This window comes from Grampus griseus, assembly GCF_964374135.1.
Source record: "Grampus griseus genome assembly, chromosome: 4".
NCBI classification, from domain to species: domain Eukaryota; kingdom Metazoa; phylum Chordata; class Mammalia; order Artiodactyla; family Delphinidae; genus Grampus; species Grampus griseus.
The window spans coordinates 71,890,827-71,910,015 of record NC_138997.1 but is presented as its reverse complement, the minus strand read 5'-3'; the positions used below and the strand labels follow the sequence as shown (position 1 = coordinate 71,910,015).

General features: G+C 47.0%; 1 protein-coding gene across 2 annotated transcripts in view; it reads right to left on the bottom strand.

The window, feature by feature from the left end:
* SCFD2 (sec1 family domain containing 2) overlaps window positions 1–19,189 on the bottom strand; it is a 394,898-nt gene that overhangs the window by 14,381 nt on the left and 361,328 nt on the right. For both annotated transcript variants that reach the window (XM_082653726.1, XM_082653727.1), the window contains exon 7: window positions 10,273–10,407. In XM_082653726.1, the coding sequence (XP_082509852.1) occupies window positions 10,273–10,407 (135 nt within the window). The remainder of the gene's footprint in view (window positions 1–10,272; window positions 10,408–19,189) is intronic.

Genomic DNA, 19,189 nt, shown 5'->3' with positions numbered 1-19,189 from the left:
TCAGACTCATTGCTCTTTCTTTCATTTTCTAAACCTTCGCTGGCTGGGATTTTAAGACGTCAGGTTCTGGTCAGAGAAGATAGTTTCTCCCCACCATCCATCCAGCCTTTGAAGCAGGGGCTGCCGACACCTTCTCTGCAGCTGTGGTCCCGAGAGCACTCTTTGATGTCCTGACTGGTTTCTATGAGAAGGGTTTCCTCTGCTCCCCGTTTCTCTGGAGTTCTCCAGGTGTTCCAAGAACCCAGCTGCTGATTCTCCTCCAATCTGTTTCTCTACATGTGTGACTTACTTGTCCCCAGTACAGGCAAGGGTCAGGTCCCCCACCCTCCAACGATGGGCCGGGCCTCGTAGGAGGGAGACAGCGTAATGGGAGCGTTGGCCCAAAGGGCACTGGGCCCTGAGACCCGCCATGCTGACTTTGAAGGTGGCTTGGTAATGGTTTTTCTCCCAACAGGAGGAAGTAACAGCACTGCCACTGCCGCCAAACACTTTACATCTAGCACAACCTTTTACTCATTTATTCATCCAGTCCACAAATATTTATTGAGCAACTACTATGGGCCAGACACTGCTCTAGGCACTGGGGACTCCGCAGCGAACGAACCCGAGAGGACTCCCTGCTGCACAGAGTTTATATTTTCATTGGGGAGAGTGACAAAATACAAAAGTAAATTGGTAAGTGAAGAAGGTGATAAGTGTTGCGGAGGAAAATAAAACAGGGGGTGGGGCAAGCGTTACTCAGCACAATCTTAGACTCTATGAAGTAGGTAGAAGCTCCATTTTACAGATGGAGACAGTGAGGCTTACAGAGGTGAAGTGACTTGTCCCAAGTTTTCCAATTCATAAGCTGTAGCGTTGAGACAGAATCCAGGTCTGTCTCATACCAGAGTGGGATACATTCCACATGCTCTCATTTATACACAGATTCTTCAAACTGAAAGCATTTTTACTAGCTTTCATCTCTTAAAACTCTGTACTTTTAGTTCTTCAGCAACGTCAGCCAATTACCAGGTTCCTCGTGGGTCTTTATTTAATCTCATCGCAAAGGCTGCCATCTGCCAGAGTCACTCTGCCATCAGCTCAGCCTAACTGTTGCATTTGCTGCAGTGGATGGCTTCCGCTTTCCAGAAACTTCCTCCCCAACCCTCTCTGCTTCCTAAGCCCTCTCAGTTTCTCTTCTTCCTCATGGATTCTCCTCTTGCTTGACCTGCCCCATCACGTACTGTGTTCCTGACTGCTTGGGCCTCTTCTCGCAAACACCGTCCCTGGGTGGCCCTATCCTGTCCACGGTCTGGGCCTCACATGGGCCAGTGGCCCCTCAGCTCTGCTGAGCTGCAAAGCTGTCTCACAGGCACGTAAACTCTAAAATGCAAGTTATTTTCTTCTCCATTCCTGCTTCCAAGTCAGAGAGAACGTTAACACCTGCCATCCAGCCATCCCTGACTGGGTGACTGACCCTGGACAATGTTCTCTCATTTACTTCCACATCCCATCAATGTCCGGTCCTGTGGGACCCTCCGGCGCTGCATCACTGCCCTCATTCCCTCGGCCCCTACCTCACCCCACCTCTCATCTTCTCACCTTCTCTCCCCAGCCTGATGCTAGTCTGGCCCTGTTCCCCCACCCCCTCTCTCAGTGCTTCCAGGTGATCTTTATAACACATACACTGGTTATAAATTCCTAAAAAACATTCCATGGAACCTCATTGTTTTTGGTCGAATGTCAAGCCTCCAGCCCTTCGTGATCTGCCTTCCGCTTATTTCTCCATCTTACCTTCTTCCACTCTTTACAGGCTGCTCTTAGACCCAGCCATTTGGAGCCACCTGGAATTCCTTTCGTGTAGCTCGGCATTTCATCACTTTGTTCCTCACTCCTACTGGTTGGACACACTGAGCTCCCCCTTCTCTGTGTCCTCACACCCCACCCAGATACCACTTATCTCTCGTCCCCTCAACCCTCAGTGTTCTTGTCCATCTCCCTAACAAACTGTAAGCTCTCCAATGTAAGCTATGCCATGGAAGGTAGGATGGCTACTTTGTCTCTGTATCTTCCTTCCCCACAAGAGTGACTAGCACACAAGAGGCTCTTGATAATTGCTCACAGGCAAACAAAGTTCGTCGCCTGCCAAAACCAAGTTTTTGTTTCACGATTCCTACCAAAATCCATCTCACTAGACCTTATGGATCAAATTTAGCGAATGTTAGACAAAAATCAAACCACAGTATGTAGCATAATTAAGAAGAAGAAAATATAAACAACAGTTATAAATAGTATTGCAAATAGATTCCAAGACTTGTGCTGATTTAATCAACAAACACCAAATGCTAAGATGTTTTCCTCTTGTCAGAAATGCCATAAAGTATAATGGACCTAAGCCAACTTTTCACGTCTGAGTCTCATTTTTCTTGTGCAAACAGTGAGGAGCGGGACTAGATGACCTCCAGGCACGTCCAGCTTTCCCAGTGCAAGGATCTGACATCAAATGGCACCTGAGGCTCATCGCTTTTGCCCTTTATCCTTACAGCATCCTTCACCGCTGCTGTAGATGCATCTGTAGGTATCTGTCCCGCCCACACATGAATGGTCTCCTCCATCCCCGTGGCCATGGGGTGGGCTCCTGGCAGCCATGTACTTATGGTGTGATCGTGCCCCCCAACTTCAACTGAACGGTTCAGGAATGGGCCCCGACCCAGGCTGGGCCCACTCGAGACCCTTCACTGGGAATCAAGACTTGACCTAAGATGGACGAGGCCCAGTCAAAGCTGAGCTCTTAAGAAGCACCAGAAGCTGTGGCAGAGCTCTCCAGCCATTCACTCAGCTCATACTTATTGAGCATGTACACAGTGCTAGGGCTGTTCTCGGCAGCTTCTGCAGGCCACAGCAAGCCTTCAGAACTGTCTGGTTTCCTGCTGGCTTTCTAGTTCTCGGGCCCAATCCTTCCTGAGGCCCACCGCACTGCCGCCCTTAGGTTCCCGGAGAGGCCCCCTCGGACCTCATGATGAGGACTTTCTTTGATGGAGTTCGTGCGACCTGGTGGCAGCTTAATTGCCACTGAAGTGTTTCAACTCTTACCCCCTCACCACCTCCAGCTTTTTAGGGCTACCCTGAGCAGTTGTGCCCTCTCTCCTTGTGGGCCCTTTTCTATTGCTGCCTAAGGCCATGGAGCTCTCGCAGGAACTCATACTAAGGGCCCAGAGGCAAGCACTGGGTCTTCTTTGAGTGTTTTTCATAAATCTTTTCTTTTTTCCAGTGAAGCACAGCCATATAAGAAATGGAACAACAACCACACAAAGTTTCACAATGCTCTTAAAAGGAGGTAAAAGGGCCTCGCGTAAGTTCATTAGATACAACCGACGGCCCTCACAGCAGTTCCAGCGGAGAAAACATCTTGACAAATCAAGTCCTTTAGTCAAAACAAGTTGGAGTACAAACACATGGAGTAGATATAAAATATATTATTTTCAGGAGACTGAAATCCAAACCACAAATTCCAGAAACGCATTTTCAAAGTGCTGCCTATTAGACATGCTCGTTTTAAATTAAATTGTGAGAGTGGTAAGGTATGGTTCGCTTTATTTATTAGATCACTATCAAGCTTTTCTCTACAGGGATCAAGGTGCTCCACGCACAGGCATTTGGAAAGAAGACTTGACCGTTTAAAAAATGTGACGTTCTGTCAGAGCTGTTTCTCTCGGAGTTTGATAGTCCCCCTCCCCCCAGGGCACCGCCCTTTGAAGCCGACAGCTCCGTGTGGCTAACCACAGGTCTAGCCTCTGGTGGAGGAGTGCGCTGAGCTGACTCCAAACACTTGCTCAGAATTGCAGGAAGAATGATCTCGTGGGCACCCAGCTCTGCTCCCCAGCCTGCCTGCTTTCCTTGACAGGGCCTGATGGGGGGAACCTGGGAGAGCAAAGTCCTCCAGCTCGTCACTCAGAAAGGTTTTTTTTTTCCTTAGATTATATTATTTAAAATGATTGTGGGCAAATAGCAGGCATGCCTTTGATTATCAAAGTCTTTCTGGGCTCGCTTATTTTGAAAGCAGATCAGAAGCCTAAGTACATTTTCTGTCCTCTAGATTGAAGGGAAAACTAGAATTAGCCGAACACTGCCCTTGATGGGCCGGACAGCCACTCCTACATTGAGGTAAAGTGCGGACTGCATTTTCCTAAAGCGGCCTCAGCGATGGTTTCTGCTTCGCACGCTCTGGTTCCCTTTTTCATAGGAAGACAGTATATCCCTCCCCTTGAATCCAGGTGGGCATTTGTGACCGCCTCAACCAACAGGATACTGAGGAGTGATGCCCTGTGGCTTCTGAGGCTTCCCACCTGGCAATTTCTTTTAGGATGCCTGTCCCTGGGATGCTGTGAGGAAGCTCAGGCTACGTGGAGGGGCCTGTGTGGAGAGGAACTGAGTCCTGTAGCTCACGGGCCGGGTTGAGCTACCAGCTGGTGATCAGCATCAATCTGCTGACCATGGGAGTGGACCATCTTGGAGGCGAATTCTTCTCTGCTGAGCTCTGCCAGAGAGCAGATACATGAACAAAATAAATGACGGATAATATTTTACGCCGGTGTTCTGACATGGCTTCTTATGTAACGAGCGATAACCAGAACGGGTTGGGCGGGGGATGAGAGACTTCTGTGGAGGGTCTGATTTATACAGGAAAACAAGCTAAAGCAATGAAAAGAAAGTGACTTTAACAAGTTGTAGCCTGACACAGATGAGGTTCCGACTTTAGTAAGGGCTAAACACAGCTGCCTTGATTCCCTCTCACACAGGGTTTATTTGAGGCAGAGAGTCTTGGACACACAGGCATTCTTCCTAACTTTCACTGTCTGCGGACATTTACATCAATAAGATTGATTTCTGTGAGCCACTTCCGAGGCCTCCCTACAGCACTGGGGCTGATCGAGGAGTGCTTGCGGGGCAGAGGCGGAGCTTCTGAAGTGCTCCTGGTGGAGCCTGGGGTCCGAGTTGTCTTGGGCTTCTGCCTCCGTGCCAGGCGGCCAGGGTCTGGCCCAGCTGGCCTCTCTTCCCTTGAGCCATTTTGTCACGGCACGGGCACAGAATTTCACCGGCTCCCACACCTTGCTCCAGGAGGGAGGGTCTGTGTCTGCTGAGACCGAGGACATCAAGCCGGGACTCACAGGATAGAAGAGAAAGGGGGTCTGGAAAAACACCGCACAGCCGTATAAACATGGCTGCCCACAGGCAGAGAAAGTCCATGTCTCTTAGCAAGAGCAAGTCGGCAGTGAGACAGGAGATGCTTGTGACTTTGGGGGAAGGTGTCAGTTCTCTCCTGTGTGATTCATTTGTTCACTCAGCGGTTAATCTGTATGCACCAAATGCCCCCACACGGGCTCTGTACAGCAATACAAAGACACTCAAGGTGGCTCTTTTCCCAAGAGCCACAGTCTGGCCAGGATCACGAACTTGTGCAAATAAAAATAGCAAGTACATACTCAGCACTTCCTGTAGGCCAGGTACTGGTGTAAATCCTCTGTATGTATGAACTCACTTAATCCTCACCACAGTCCTGTAAAGTAGGTACTACTATCATCCGCATTTTACCGATGAGGCAACTTAGGCACAGAGGGCTTAAGTGACAACATACCCACGGTCACACAGCTGGTAAGTGCGGGAGCTCGAGTTCTAACCCAGACCACCTGACTCCGGATGTTACCACCACTCCCTATTGCCTCTTGAAAACAAACATGGGCAGTAGAAGGAGGTCAGTGGTGTTAATAGAGCATAAACTAGATGGCCTTCTATTATTTACAAAAGCAAACAGAAAAGTGAGAGATGTGGAATAGACAAGCGACCCCCAAAACCTCCCCTGACAACATGCACCCCCCTGCCTAACACCGTTCGGACATTTCTCCTGCTGGCTCCTCCGAGTCTTCACACTACAAAACCAGCCTCTTTGCTTCCGTTCTCTTCTCCAGAGAGACAAAGAAGGTGGAAGAAACAGATTTCCATGCTGTCTGTGGACAGAAGACGAGCCCACCAGGTTTCTTTGACAGAGGCGAGGTGGGCTTCCGTCTCCCCCAGCAGGGCAGTGCTGGGCAGTGAGCGGGAGCCCGTGGGCCGCTGCTTCTCTGGGGTGACATAATGACAGAACAGTGACCGGCTTCGCCTTGCTTAGTAGCTGCTGCAAAGGAGGGTCAGGGAATACGCTGAGGGTCACTGGAGTTGCCTGGTCTGGCTGCTGCCTTTTCTCCCTCGTGAAGCTGTTGAAACGTAGCTTCGGCTTAAGGGCAGTAAGCTGGAAAGAGGAACCACTGACTGAAGCCTGCTGCTCTCTGAATGGGCGTCCTCACAGGGCCACTCCCAACCTTTAGCGGGTGCCTGCTGTGTGTAAGGCCCATGCAGGTGCCCCATGCTGAGGATGCAGGAAAGAATGAGACCCAGATCAGCCCTCCTTTCGCATAGCCATAGCTTTCACCTCCTTTTTTTTTTTTTGCGGTACGCGGGCCTCCCACTGTTGTGGCCTCTCCCGTTGCGGAGCACAGGCTCCGGATGCGCAGGCTCAGCGGCCATGGCTCACGGGCCCAGCCGGTCCGTGGCATGTGGGATCCTCCCGGACCGGGGCACGAACCCGCGTCCCCTGCATCGGCAGGCGGACTCTCAACCACTGCGCTACCAGGGAAGCCCTCACCTCCTTTTGATTGTGGCCGAAAGCAAGAAATTCATTTAAATCACAAGTGTGTATGTATGTGTGACTCAGTTTTTGGTTTCACGTTGCTAGCCTGTTCTATTTTTCTTCGTTAAGAAGTGCTGATTACAACACATTGAACTGAGATCTTGATTCACTGATGTGCAGTGGATGAAGCCGTTCAGTTAGAACATGCTAGTCTGGAGAAAGATACCTAACACGTATAGTGATAAAGCAAGGAATGAGTGCAGTCACAAAGTGCGCACACAAGGTCCAGAGCCCTGACGAGACACTGAGGCCTGGAAAACCCTGTCCTATGTTTTTCCTATCACCGTCATGGGGACCCCCAGTACACTCTGCGGTAATGTCTGCTGGTCTCTTTCCCAGAACACTTCCTGCTGGCTTCTCACCCCCCGCGTAGGCTACAGATACTGCCTCTGGTGACTGAGCCAAAGTCATCTGTGAAACCACCTGTGAGTCCACAGACAGGACGGGGACAGATGAGCAGCTCAGCTCCCTTTCCAGCCCTACAGCTCTCCCATTTGGGCGACAGTACCCCAAGCACAGAAGGAGCCCACGTGGACACCTTTATTTCATCAGGCTCTGTCTGTTTGTTCCCTTCAGGCACAGCATCAGTGGGTCTTGAGTGAGAAGGGGGGAAGCAGGTCCCAGAGGCAAAGAGCAGGGCAGCAAGTGGCCCGAAAGCAATGGCTGTTGGCTGCTGATACAGAATGAAGATGCAGTGTGTGGAAGCAGCTCACACCACTGCGCAAATTTCTTCTCCTGGGGCTGTACTGCCAGTGAGTCCCGGGACCAAGTCCCAGAGAAGCAGACAGGGTAACAGCAGATGACCCCGGGAGAGCTCCCTCACATGGATGACCAGTCCGGGCGTGGAGCTGACTGAGGAGCTGCATAGATACTGGAGAGGGAAAGCATCTGTGCTAATGAGTCATCAGGAAGAAAAGAATTAATGACACATGAATATTTAACTTCCAAGAAAACACCTGGCAGCATCCTGGCGCCAAGAAGTGTGGTTAAGAGCGCGGGCTCTGGAATAAGACTGACCTGGGAACCAATCCTGCTGTCCCATTTCCTGTGTGCTGTCTGGAAAACACCTGAGAACGGAGGGGAGGATGACCCAATTTGGGCCTTCTGGAAGTTCACATCTACTGCTTAAGCTTTCTCAGCCTCAGTTTCCCCACGGGGAAAGCAGGGATAATGAGAGGGGTGTTGTGAGGTTTGAACCTGAGAATGGCTGATTCCCTGGTACAGCTGACCACAGGTTAGCTGTTTGACTTTGGTAGTGGAAAGCATCAGAGAACAGGACCAGGGAGACTGGTGAATGGCCGTGGCCATGAGAGGCTCCATCTCTTCTATCCACATCCTCTTCTTTCCACTGGCCTTAAACCAACGTAGAAGACACTTCTCCTGATGGCATCATCCCCCATCTCAAAGACGGAGGTCTTTGAGAAGTCACTGTTAGGTCCTCAAAGCCCTGCAGTTCCTTTTTCCATTTATCCCAATTTTGTTTAAACTTTGAACACATGGGCCAGAGGTAACTTTCCTTGCCAAGTTCTGTGGAATGATGGGAAGAGCCGGCCACAGAGGCCCATGTAGAAATGGAACAAAATGATTCTCCCTTGGGCTGCTGGGGTGAGGAGGGCTACTGGGCCAGCCCACCAAGACTCTCCCACCCCCTGCAGAGAGATGAGAGCCCCTGGCTACTGAGAGCAGAGGCCCGGCAGCTGCGGGCCGAGGAGTGGATGCTGACAGCTGCTGGAAGAACACACATTCCTTTTTCTTAAATCCATTACATGGAAACCTCTCTTTGAGATCAGTCTCCAGGGGCGGGGGCATCTCTTCATGAGCTCTAATTCCAAGGATTTGAATGGAGAGAAACACAGCAGGCCAGTGCTGGCCCAGGACGGTTCTAAACATCCTCTCAGGCAAAGCTCCCCTTAGGACAGCGAAGCTTCCGACCGCAAGAAGAGCTGTAGAAAACACTCCGTGTAGTTTAAAAGGGTAATTTAAAAATGTGATGTCTCACGGTTCATGAACAGTGATGGAAAATGCAAGTGGACAGTCCTCCTACAACAGACAGTCTATGCTGGCCTCCAGAGAGTTGCAAAGTCCGTTAGCACATTAAAGGCACTGTGAAATCTGACAGCAAAGAATTTCGGGTTAATTTTCTGTTTATCCCATGGGTTCCCAAACATATTTGGTCACAGAACCCTTTCGCCAGGACACAGTTCTTTCCGCAGAACATCACTGGCCTAAGAGCGAGTTAAGGCCTCCTCTCACTGACACCGTGCCTCCTTGCAAATTAGAAACTCCTGCAGTAAGCAGAGTGCAGACAGGTTCGAGCCTCCACGTGTGCCCTTGCCCTGACCACGGACGCAGCAGCCTGACTGCGAAAGGACAAAATGAGCCGTCCTCAGACTTGACGGATCAGGGCAGGAAAGTCCACTCTTGTTATTTTAGTCTCTCTCCAAGGTTAAGTCCAAGCTTATGAATGAAGGAATAGGGTGCTCGGGTGGAGAAGGTCAGAGACCACCTCTAGCGTGGAAGCTTCTGTACAAACTAGCCACCACGAAGGGCTGCTGGACAACCCTGGGCTTACATTTAACATGGGAGTCCACGAACACTTTTGAGAAGCTGAACTGTGCTGCATTGTTTAAAAAAAAAAAAAAAAAAAACAAACAGAGGGAAAATGCACCAGCCGCGCGTTGCATCAGAAGCTGATGATAACTGGGACCACTGGGAAGGAGACTGGGTGTCCATTCCAGCCGTTTACTGCTTGGTTTAGAGTCTGATTGGCTTCCGTCCTCTGGCTTTTGGAGTGGACCAGTTTTCCTGGCACATGCATTTATTGAACTCTGAAAGGCCTGATCTTCTATGCAGATTAATTCATGATTTCAAAGATGCTTTGAAGCTGGCAAAACATTCTGTTATTTCCAAGAGTTATTACAACTGAAATCCTGGCATAGAAGAGGAGGTCAGCCTGTAATCTTGTTTAGATCTTTTTAAATTTAGAAACTTTATAGTGGGTTAAAAATAGATCACATTTGTGTACTTTTCCTCCTTTCATCTCCACTGCAAAGGCTGTTCAGTAATTTTGACCTACCCTTAATACTAGCCAGGGAAATTCTCATGCTTGTCACCCAGGAGTCTGCTAAGCCCAAATAAAAGTCATTTTCAAATGGATTTTGGGGTGATGCTAGTTATACAACTGAGCAGAGTTACTCATTATCCCACATAGTAAGTTCTAGAATTAAGAGCACCGGGCTGCCACTAAGATCTGTGAATGGTATGTGGATTCCTGTTAAGTGAAAGTGTGGGCCACGAGGGAAGTTTTCAATAGTGCTACCCTGGAGGGCTTGTGTCCTTACCTATTGATCAGAAAAGATCATAATGCTTAGGTCAAGGGAAGCTGTATGAGGCCGGAAGGTCAGGCTGCTTATAACCAAAAGTTAAATGAAGATTGCACCCGATTTCAGAAGGGCCAAATACTGGACGTTCTCCTTTGTGGTACTCGCCAGGGTTAAGGGGGTACCAGCATTTTCAAGCCCAGCAAAGACAGCATTACACTCAGGATTACCTCGTCATGGTTACTTTACCTTCATGAACATGCTAAATCCAGTTTTAAGGAGATCAGTGAGGCCTGAAGACATGTGTTCAATGTCAATGGGATCTGGCCTCTCGGGATTAAATATTTCCTCCACAACCTGCTTCAACAACGGCTTATAGGATGCCTGCAAAGACAAAACATTGTGCTGTAAGTAAAAGGGTTTGTTTGCTTTGCCTAGAGAGAGGGTAGCTTTCTCTGCACCAAACGAAGCAAAACCAGTTTATTCTGATACTGAGCAATGGCTGTGATTCTCCATGTGTGAAAAGACAATATGACAACATTGATTTGGGGGGGAAACTTTTATCCCACTACACTAGCACTATTTTTTATTCCTCACACTCCCTTCCATAAGCAAATGCCTCTCACCAGAGCTATAATCCTAGTTTGGCTAATTTTTCAATCTAGATTTAAAGTGACAATTTTTTGCATGAAGTATACTGAAAAGCAAAGTATTGTCAGTTGATATAGACAGGAAAACAATCTCCTAAACATTCTTAGAATTATGCTCCCTTCCGCTAGGATCCCGAATGTTTTCTTACAATGTATTGTCACTATCCAAGTCCAAAGCAATCCCTCCGTCTTTTAGAGAGGTCAACTCCAAGTACAAACTGGCCAGAAAAAGCAGCCAAGATGCCCAAAGAAATCTGACCAAGGTCAGGGCTTAGAGAAAGCAAGCCACACAGACTATGAGAATTTCAGTAGAATTAAGCTGATGTGAATTTACAGCAACTACAGTTTGGTAAATGGTGCTAAACCTATCCACATTTAGGTAGTATTTGTAGGCAGCTGCCTCTGACCAATGTATATTCCAAGCATGTTCCCCCACCTCTTTCCTTGTGTCTCCTCACTACCAAGCTTTTCCTCTCTCCTTCCCTTCGCATCGGCTGGACCACCTCCCTCCCAGTCTTGTTGCTACCTCTGCTGCTCCAGATACGTTTGGCAGCCCAGTTTGAGCATGAAGGGTGAAGGAAGAGGAATGTCTTCCCTCAAAGCACTCTGCTATATCTGTTACAGGCTCAGGAAAGCCAGGCTATGACAGCACTGTAGAGATGTCATGAACTGTTCCTGCCTTTGCACTGGCCAAATCTGTAACCGGCCTCTAGCCAGTGTGGAGGATATCTGGTATGTTAACTTCACCTCTGGCTTCATCTTGCTTTTCGTAGTCATTTTTTACTCTTATTTCCCCCTTGTTCCAACTTTCTTACTTGAAATACCTTAGAAATATAGCAGGGTATAAACCATCAAAATCATAAACAGTCGTTTAGCTAGAAGGGAACTGGTGCATTTATCAAGGATAAGATGCAGGGAGAAATAGCAGCTGTTGAGTTGAGGGTGCAGCTCTCCTCTGCTTATTAGTCAAATAGACCATTGCGTGCCCAGAGATCTCACAGGCAAATGCTCACGAAAGGGAAAGCACTGGGCAGAGACACCGATAACACAGAAACTGAAAAAACCAAAAACTGTGAGTCAGTCTTCCTAATACCAACATAGATTTTAAAAATTTATCATACAGGCAAAAATACAGAGGTTTGAAAGTATACTTTTTTGATGAGGCTGTGGGGAAACAGACACGCTCATATACTGCTGGTGGGAGTGTAAATTGTTCCAATCGGTGTAGAGAGTAATCTGGCAATATCTATCAAAGTTACAAATGCATCTGACTTAGCAATTCCACATCTAGGAATTTATCCTACAAATATGCTAATATATTCAAATGAGATCCACAAAGGACTGTTTATGGTTTATAATAGCAAAAGATTAGAAACGCATTTCATAAATGGGATACATCCACACGAAGGAATGCTATGGAAGCGAAGAGGGAAGTTCTGGGCTGATGGTAAAAAGCAAGGTGCAGAATAAATCGTGAGTGGAAGAAGCAAGGTGAGGAACAGTGTGTATGATGGGCGTTTGTGTAAAATGTGCCAAAGGAAATACGAAAGTTTGCATTTGCTGAAACATGCAAAAAATAAACTCTGGTGTGATATACAGAATCACCATGAGCCGTGATCATGGAGTGGGGGACCGGACAAGGGACAAAGGTGAGAGGAAGCCTTTTCACTATATTCTTTTTTTAAAAAGCACAGTTAAAACACCACTACACACACACACACACACACACACACACACACACACATACACACAAACGGCAAGAATGGCCTTTTTTTCCCTCACCTCTTCAAAATTAATAAATTATTTATGCATGGAAGAGATTCGAGTTAAGCACACCAAAATGTAAACAAGGGCTAACTCTAGGTTCTGGGAGTAGGGGACATTATTTTCTTTTTTTTCTAAATTTTAGAAATTGACAGGTATACTTCTGGAATCATAAAACAATCCAATAAATGTTTTCAATGTTAAAAAAAAAAAAAGGTCATGGAATGGCCTCTGAATTCTACAAATCCTCTTCCCTGAGTAAATTGTCTTGAAAACTTTTCTACCATCTCAGTCTTTCCGGATATTTAGTCTCTTAAACTTTAATCTCTTTAAACTGCTCTCCATGGAGAAGTCCTTTGGCCAATACTCTGCTACCTTATCATCATTATCATCAAATATTCATTGACTGCTTCTTTAGAAATAGAATCCAGTTTTTGGACAGGCACATGATCAACTGGCTGAAAGACTCCATTCTCCAGCCTTCTTTGCTGTTGGGTCTGCAAGTTCTGGGCAATGGAGATGTAAGTAGAAGGGGAGTGGGACTTTCAGAAGTCTTCTATTTTTAAAGGGGAAGGGTATGCTTTCCTCCCCTTTCTCTGTTTGCTGCCTGGAACATGGAAGTGACGACTGGAGCTCCAGCAGCCACTGTGTAAGACAGGGCCATTCTTTAGAGATACTGGAGCAGAGGGCTGGAAGAAACCCAGGTCAGTGGAGACTGGTGGAGCCACTATAAACATAACACGGATGTACTGAATCAGGACCTACTTATGTGACAAGACAAAACCTTGCATGTTTAAGCCTTACGTTTCAGATCCTGTTACTTGCAACTGAATGCAATTCTAACTGATACAAAGCACAAAGGGAAGATAAAGAAATAAAAAGGCCATTTCTTCTTTCCAGGGGTTTACAGTTATTTGTTTTTTGTTAGTCTACATATAGTTATATAGAATAACATTAAGCAGAACCACAGAGAAGTACACATACGCTGTCACATTTAAGACAGGAGAGAGTATACCCCAACCTACAGAAAACAAAAGAGGCAATTGCTCCCCGTAAGATGTACCTTCTGTAAGAAGGAAGAGTAGTGATCCTGAGAAGAGCTCAGGTATAGGAAAAAGTTGGTCCTGTTGTCCAGCTAAAACACTATGCCTAGGGCCTCCTCTGTGCAAAGTACAGTGTACCAGGGTGACAGGATTGCTCTCAGGGCTCCAGAAGCCCCCATGCAGACTGTGAGACAGGGAAAGAAGGAAGCGTAGAGGGTTAGGGATCCTGCTCTCTCCCTTGCTCCAATTTCAGCTTTCCAATTTCTTCTTTAAAACGACTAAGCACAGAACCACTAAATAACATTGTCCATTTAAAGAGCACGATTTGGGAAAAGACTTTCTTAGGTACAAAGCAGTACTAGTCTCGTGACTTCTTAGCAAACACATTTCTTAGTTTTCCCAAGTAGGGTTTTAATCATGAGAACTTTTGGCTCCTTCCTTACTTAGTTTGGACTTTTTTCTGCCCCAAAACATGTCACTGAAATCTGATTGAAATGAATAGCTTTTGGCAGTAGCTTCTTAGATGACGATCCTCTAACTGTCATGGAATTTTCTATTCAGCCAGAAGCTACCCAATTCTCAGCAAAGAACCATAGAAGGTGGTGATGGGGAGACAGATGTCTTGCCCTAGTGCCCTGCTCACAAGTTTTCCTCACATGTTAAAAAGGACCAGAGGGGAGATTCGTCGTGTAGTTTGTCTACATAAGAGTGTTAACCAGAGTAATTTAATTTTCCTAATCAAACGTTCACTGTTAGTTCATCTTTCGGGGGAGGAAGGAGAGGAATTAAAAACACAGACAAATTCATCCTTATTTCTCGCTTATACCACATCCAGTGTGTGCTGGCAGGACGGGGTCTGTGCCCTACGGTGCAGGGCCTACACAATCATTCAGACACCCAGGCTCCTGCTATGGAGTAGCCCCACCAGTCCCTAGGGCACTGGAATCCCACACTGAAGCCTTTGCATCTCATCAGCAGAGGATGAAAGAGAGAGAGTATGGAGGATTTCCAGAGAGATTTTATGAGCTCAGCCTGAAAGTGATCTCTATTACTTCTGCCCATTGTTCATTGGCCAGAATTGGTCACAAACCTACATTTACCTGCAAGAGAATCTGGAAAATGTGGTCTAACTATGCCAGAAGGAAAAGGAAATGGAGTTTGGGGAACATGTATAGCATCGTCTCTGCCACAGACACACCGTAAAGTCTGGATTGAAACATTAATATAACTATTTCCTTAATAACTGGCAGGTTGCTTGTTGTAGGCAAAGGATTATTAAACCTCTCTTCCCTTCTACATAAGAATCTGACCTTTGGTTAACTTTCTAGCTCTGTTTCCTTGGAAACCTGATAAGGGAAGAATGTCAAACTCTAGCCAGGCAAGATTGCTTATGATAAAAATGACCCTTGCTTAGTAAATTGCATTAGACTGGGGGAACTATAAATACTGGACAGAAAGCCAGGGCTTTGGGCTGCTCTGAGTATGATGACTCTTGTGTGGTTGGCCATGGCCCTTGGAGGAATGCTGGAAGTCATGTCAGTGGAGTTGTTTCAGAGAAATTGGCCCCTATAGGATATGAGGGTTTTAAGCCAGAGGACTCCTGCCCCTACCCTTCCCTCCATGTGAGTCTAGTTCCCTCACTGCTCAGCTGTCACTTCAGGACCAAACCGAACAGCTCCTGGGTAGCTGCATGGACTGCTTCATGATGGTCACAGGACTACCTGAGAGGAGAAAAATGCCCGCTGTTCCCTACCGCGAGCTATGGTCCTGTCCTGGGCAGACGGGTGCAAATGGGGGCTATGACCACAGAGATGACTTATGTACTAGGCACAGAATGCACGATGCCTAGGGCCCACAGGACTGTTAGCGACCCATGAAAATGGATTGATTTCTTTTAAAATGAGAAGAAAAAAATGAACTTTTTGGTCAAAGATATATATATATATATTTTTTGCGGTACGCGGGTCTCTCACTGTTGTGGCCTCTCCCGTTGCGGAGCACAGGCTCCGGACGCGCAGGCTCAGCGGCCATTGCTCACCGGCCCAGCCACTCCGCGGCACGTGGGATCTTCCCGGACCGGGGCACGAACCCGTGTCCCCTGCATCGGCAGGCAGACCCTCAACCACTGCACCACCAGGGAAGCCCAAAGATAATGTTTTGATATATAATATTATTTGTCTCTATACCAATGAAACTATAATATAATTATATATGTAATTGCATATGTGTAAATATAAGAATATGAATATATTCAGTAATCAAATAACTATATTTATATATAATTTTTATAATATTTAATAAATATTTCTTCACATAAATATATATATAGAGAGATTTTGATACAGGAAGAGGGCCATGAAGGTAAAAGTGCTAAGGGCAATGAAAATCACAGTGTGGCCCTGTATGACAGTCTCATGAGGCTATCCTGAAGGTTTGGTAGAGCCTAATGAGACCCCCATGGGTGTTACACATGAAATAGATGAAGTTTCCAAAAAAATCAGAAACTCTCTTTTTTTCTTTAAATGACCAATATCTGTTCCAGAACAAACTGGGCTTTTAATATACCAGAGTTAATCAAAATATGAAAAATAAAATACTTGTTTGTATGTCTCTGGTTACTCTTTCACGGTATATGATTAGATCTAGAAAGTTCTTATTGACCTGATTCCAACTCTTGAAGAAAGGTGTTGAGCATAGCAACAGTTGATGACATTACACATAAGTCAGAGACAATTTTGAGAAACTAGTCTAACTCCAACAGCTTCGTTTTTTTTTTTTTTGCGGTACGCGGGCCTCTCCCGTTGCGGAGCACAGGCTCCGGACGCGCAGGCTCAGCGGCCATGGCTCACGGGCCCTGCCGCTCCGCGGCATGTGGGATCTTCCCGGACCGGGGCACGAACCCGTGTCCCATGCATCGGCAGGCGGACTCCCAACCACTGCACCACCAGGGAAGACCCCAACAGCTTCTTGAATTTGGCGCAACATAAAGATGGCCTAGGACAGGGGTCCCCAATACCTGGGACACGGACCGGTACCAGTCCTAGGCCTGTTAGGAACCGGGCGCACGGCAGGAGGTGAGCGGCGGGCGAGCGATGCATCATCTGCCGCTCCCCATCGCTCGCGTTACTGCCTGAGCAATTCCCCCACACACACCCCGTGGAAAAATTGTCTGCCATGAAACTGGTCCCAGGTGCCAAATAGTTTGGGGACCCCTGGCCTAGGATATCCGTTTCCGAGAAAACTGGAGTTGTTGCCACAATCACACCCCCAACAGTCATGCTGCTGACCTTGGCTTTGCTGGTTGGTGTTGGTGCAGCCAGGACCTCTCTTGGTCCTGCTATTGCAGATGCTTCTCTCTTTTTTGCAAAACCGACTCTGAACAACCAAGTTCTCAGAACTAGATTTGTACTGAGAGTATTTATTTTGTTTCAATCCAAGATTGTACAGAAAAACATTTGTTCAAAACTGGTCTTAGCTTTGACTACTCCATGGCTTATTTATTTTTATTTTTTGCTGCAGTATGACTGATTTTTTTTCTCCTTTCATCTTCTGAAGGAAAATGGTTTGCGCTGCAGATTAAAAAGTGGTTCATTTGTCTATCTGTTCATCCATCCATCCATCCTTCAAAGCAGAAGCAGATTACTTAAAATATCTTTTGATTAAAGTCCCTTCAACTTCAATATGAGGAAATCAAAGCCCAAAGCTATTAATTAACTTGCTTGAATTCACACAGGCAGTTAGAAGTTAGACTACAGGACAGAGCCAAGTTTCCTGGCCCCCAGCATAGCCCTATCTCACGCAGAGCCTTTCAGAAAGGATGCTAGCAGGTCTAGGGTGAGGTAGATAGAATCAGAAGGAAGAACAGAGCTTAGTGCTTGCAAAAGACCAGCTGGTGGCCAGAGCTGGGGATTGTTGATGTTGATGAAGAGACTGGGCCTACAGACTGTTCAGAGCGCATATTTCACCGGGCACAAGATGAATCAGGCCTCCTTGGGCCCTGCTGGTTCTAAAGGCTCTGGTTCAACATGCCGGAGGCACAGAGGACAGTGCGCATCTGTGGGAAGTTTCCTCCAGGGAAGCACAGCACTTTGAGACTTCTGCCAAAACCCGTCATGCAAGAGCCGTGCAATATTTTGTCTGAAAGGGCTCATAAGCTCCTTGCCCTGAGTCATCTGAGAAACAGCAGCACATCAAACACTGACATTTAGGAAGGAGGTTAAGCCTCCCATTAAACTGGAACATTTGTAGTAAGAAATGAAAGCATAAGAAGACTTGCTGCACAGGCAAAACTGGGGCTTATGTTTCCGGTCAACAGAGTCTATGGACAAACATGACTTTTCCAAACAAACGGGTGTCAGCAGTAGACTCTGACCAAATGCCACAGCTAACAGGACAGTCAGCTTAAGAATGACTCCCTTTCTGTGTAGCCCATCTCCTAATAAAGGAAATGACGAAATGCTACGAAAGAGGACAAAGAGAAGGTCTATTTTGTCCTTTACTACAACTGTTAGAGACAATGCTTACATAGCGCTGTCTATGTGTCAGCTCCTATCCTGAGAGCTTTATATATATTATTCAGAGCACTTTTATGAAGGAGCTACTACTGTTAGCTCCTGCTTACATAAGAGGAACTAGGCACAGAGAGGTCAAGTAATTTGCCTAAGGTTACACAGTTAGTAGGGAGCAGAGCTGGGCTATGAACCCAAATGTTGCTGTTAACGTACATGCTAACCTCCCTCTCACTAAGAATTAAGAACATAAGAAATGCCTTTCTGGATAAGACCCACAGTCCAGGACCCACCCATCCATCCACCTCTCCACCCACCCCTAGGTGGCAAGCATTGTGCTGGGCTCTGCATGCACCGTGGTGAGCAAACCCAGAAGCCGTCTCCAGCTTTGGTGGTGTGTTCTTCAAATAAAGAGCTCCGGTGGCAGCCTCACGGTCCCCATCACTCTCCTGGCTGTGGCAGAGGTACTAGCTTCCTTGGAGGGCCACGTGTGTGGTGATGTTCTGCGCTCACTTCTGGAGACCTAGTCTAGATCCCACTCCTCTAGCTCTTTCAAGATTTTACATGTACTTAATTTCTTGTATGGAATCCTGCTCTCCTTAAAATGACGAGAGTGGTGTCTGCTTTCTGCATCTGAGCTGTGACTGACACATTTTCCGAAAGGGCTAAAGGATGAAGGTTAAATAAGAAGTGCCTCAGGCTAGGAGTGGAAACAGGAGTGGCTCTAAGAGTCAACTCATTTGCATCGGAGCAGGAGAGAGGTACCTGGGAGGGAGGCTGGGGCTGGTAGGGGCCCTGAGATCCAGGGGAGACAGCCCGATACATAGCACTGGTCCCAGGGAGCCCGGGACATCCCAACTAGATTCTGTGTAGGAACAGCATGGAGCTAGATAGAAAGCACAGTTTTTTCCTGGAGCTGAGGACCAAACTGGGAGAAGGGATGGACAGAAAGTTGCCTAGCCAAGGTACATCTTCAAAGCTAAACAAAGCTGGACTCTGTTTCTACTCTGGACATTTGTTGTTTTCTATCTATACACATTTTTGTCCCAACAAATCCTCCAACATGTGATAAAAATACATGTAGCACATTTAAGATGCACCCAACAAATATTTATCGAGTATCCACTACGTGCAAGATACCACTCTAGGCACTGAAGATATGGCAGTGGACAAACCAGATCAAAATCCCTGTCCTCAAGGG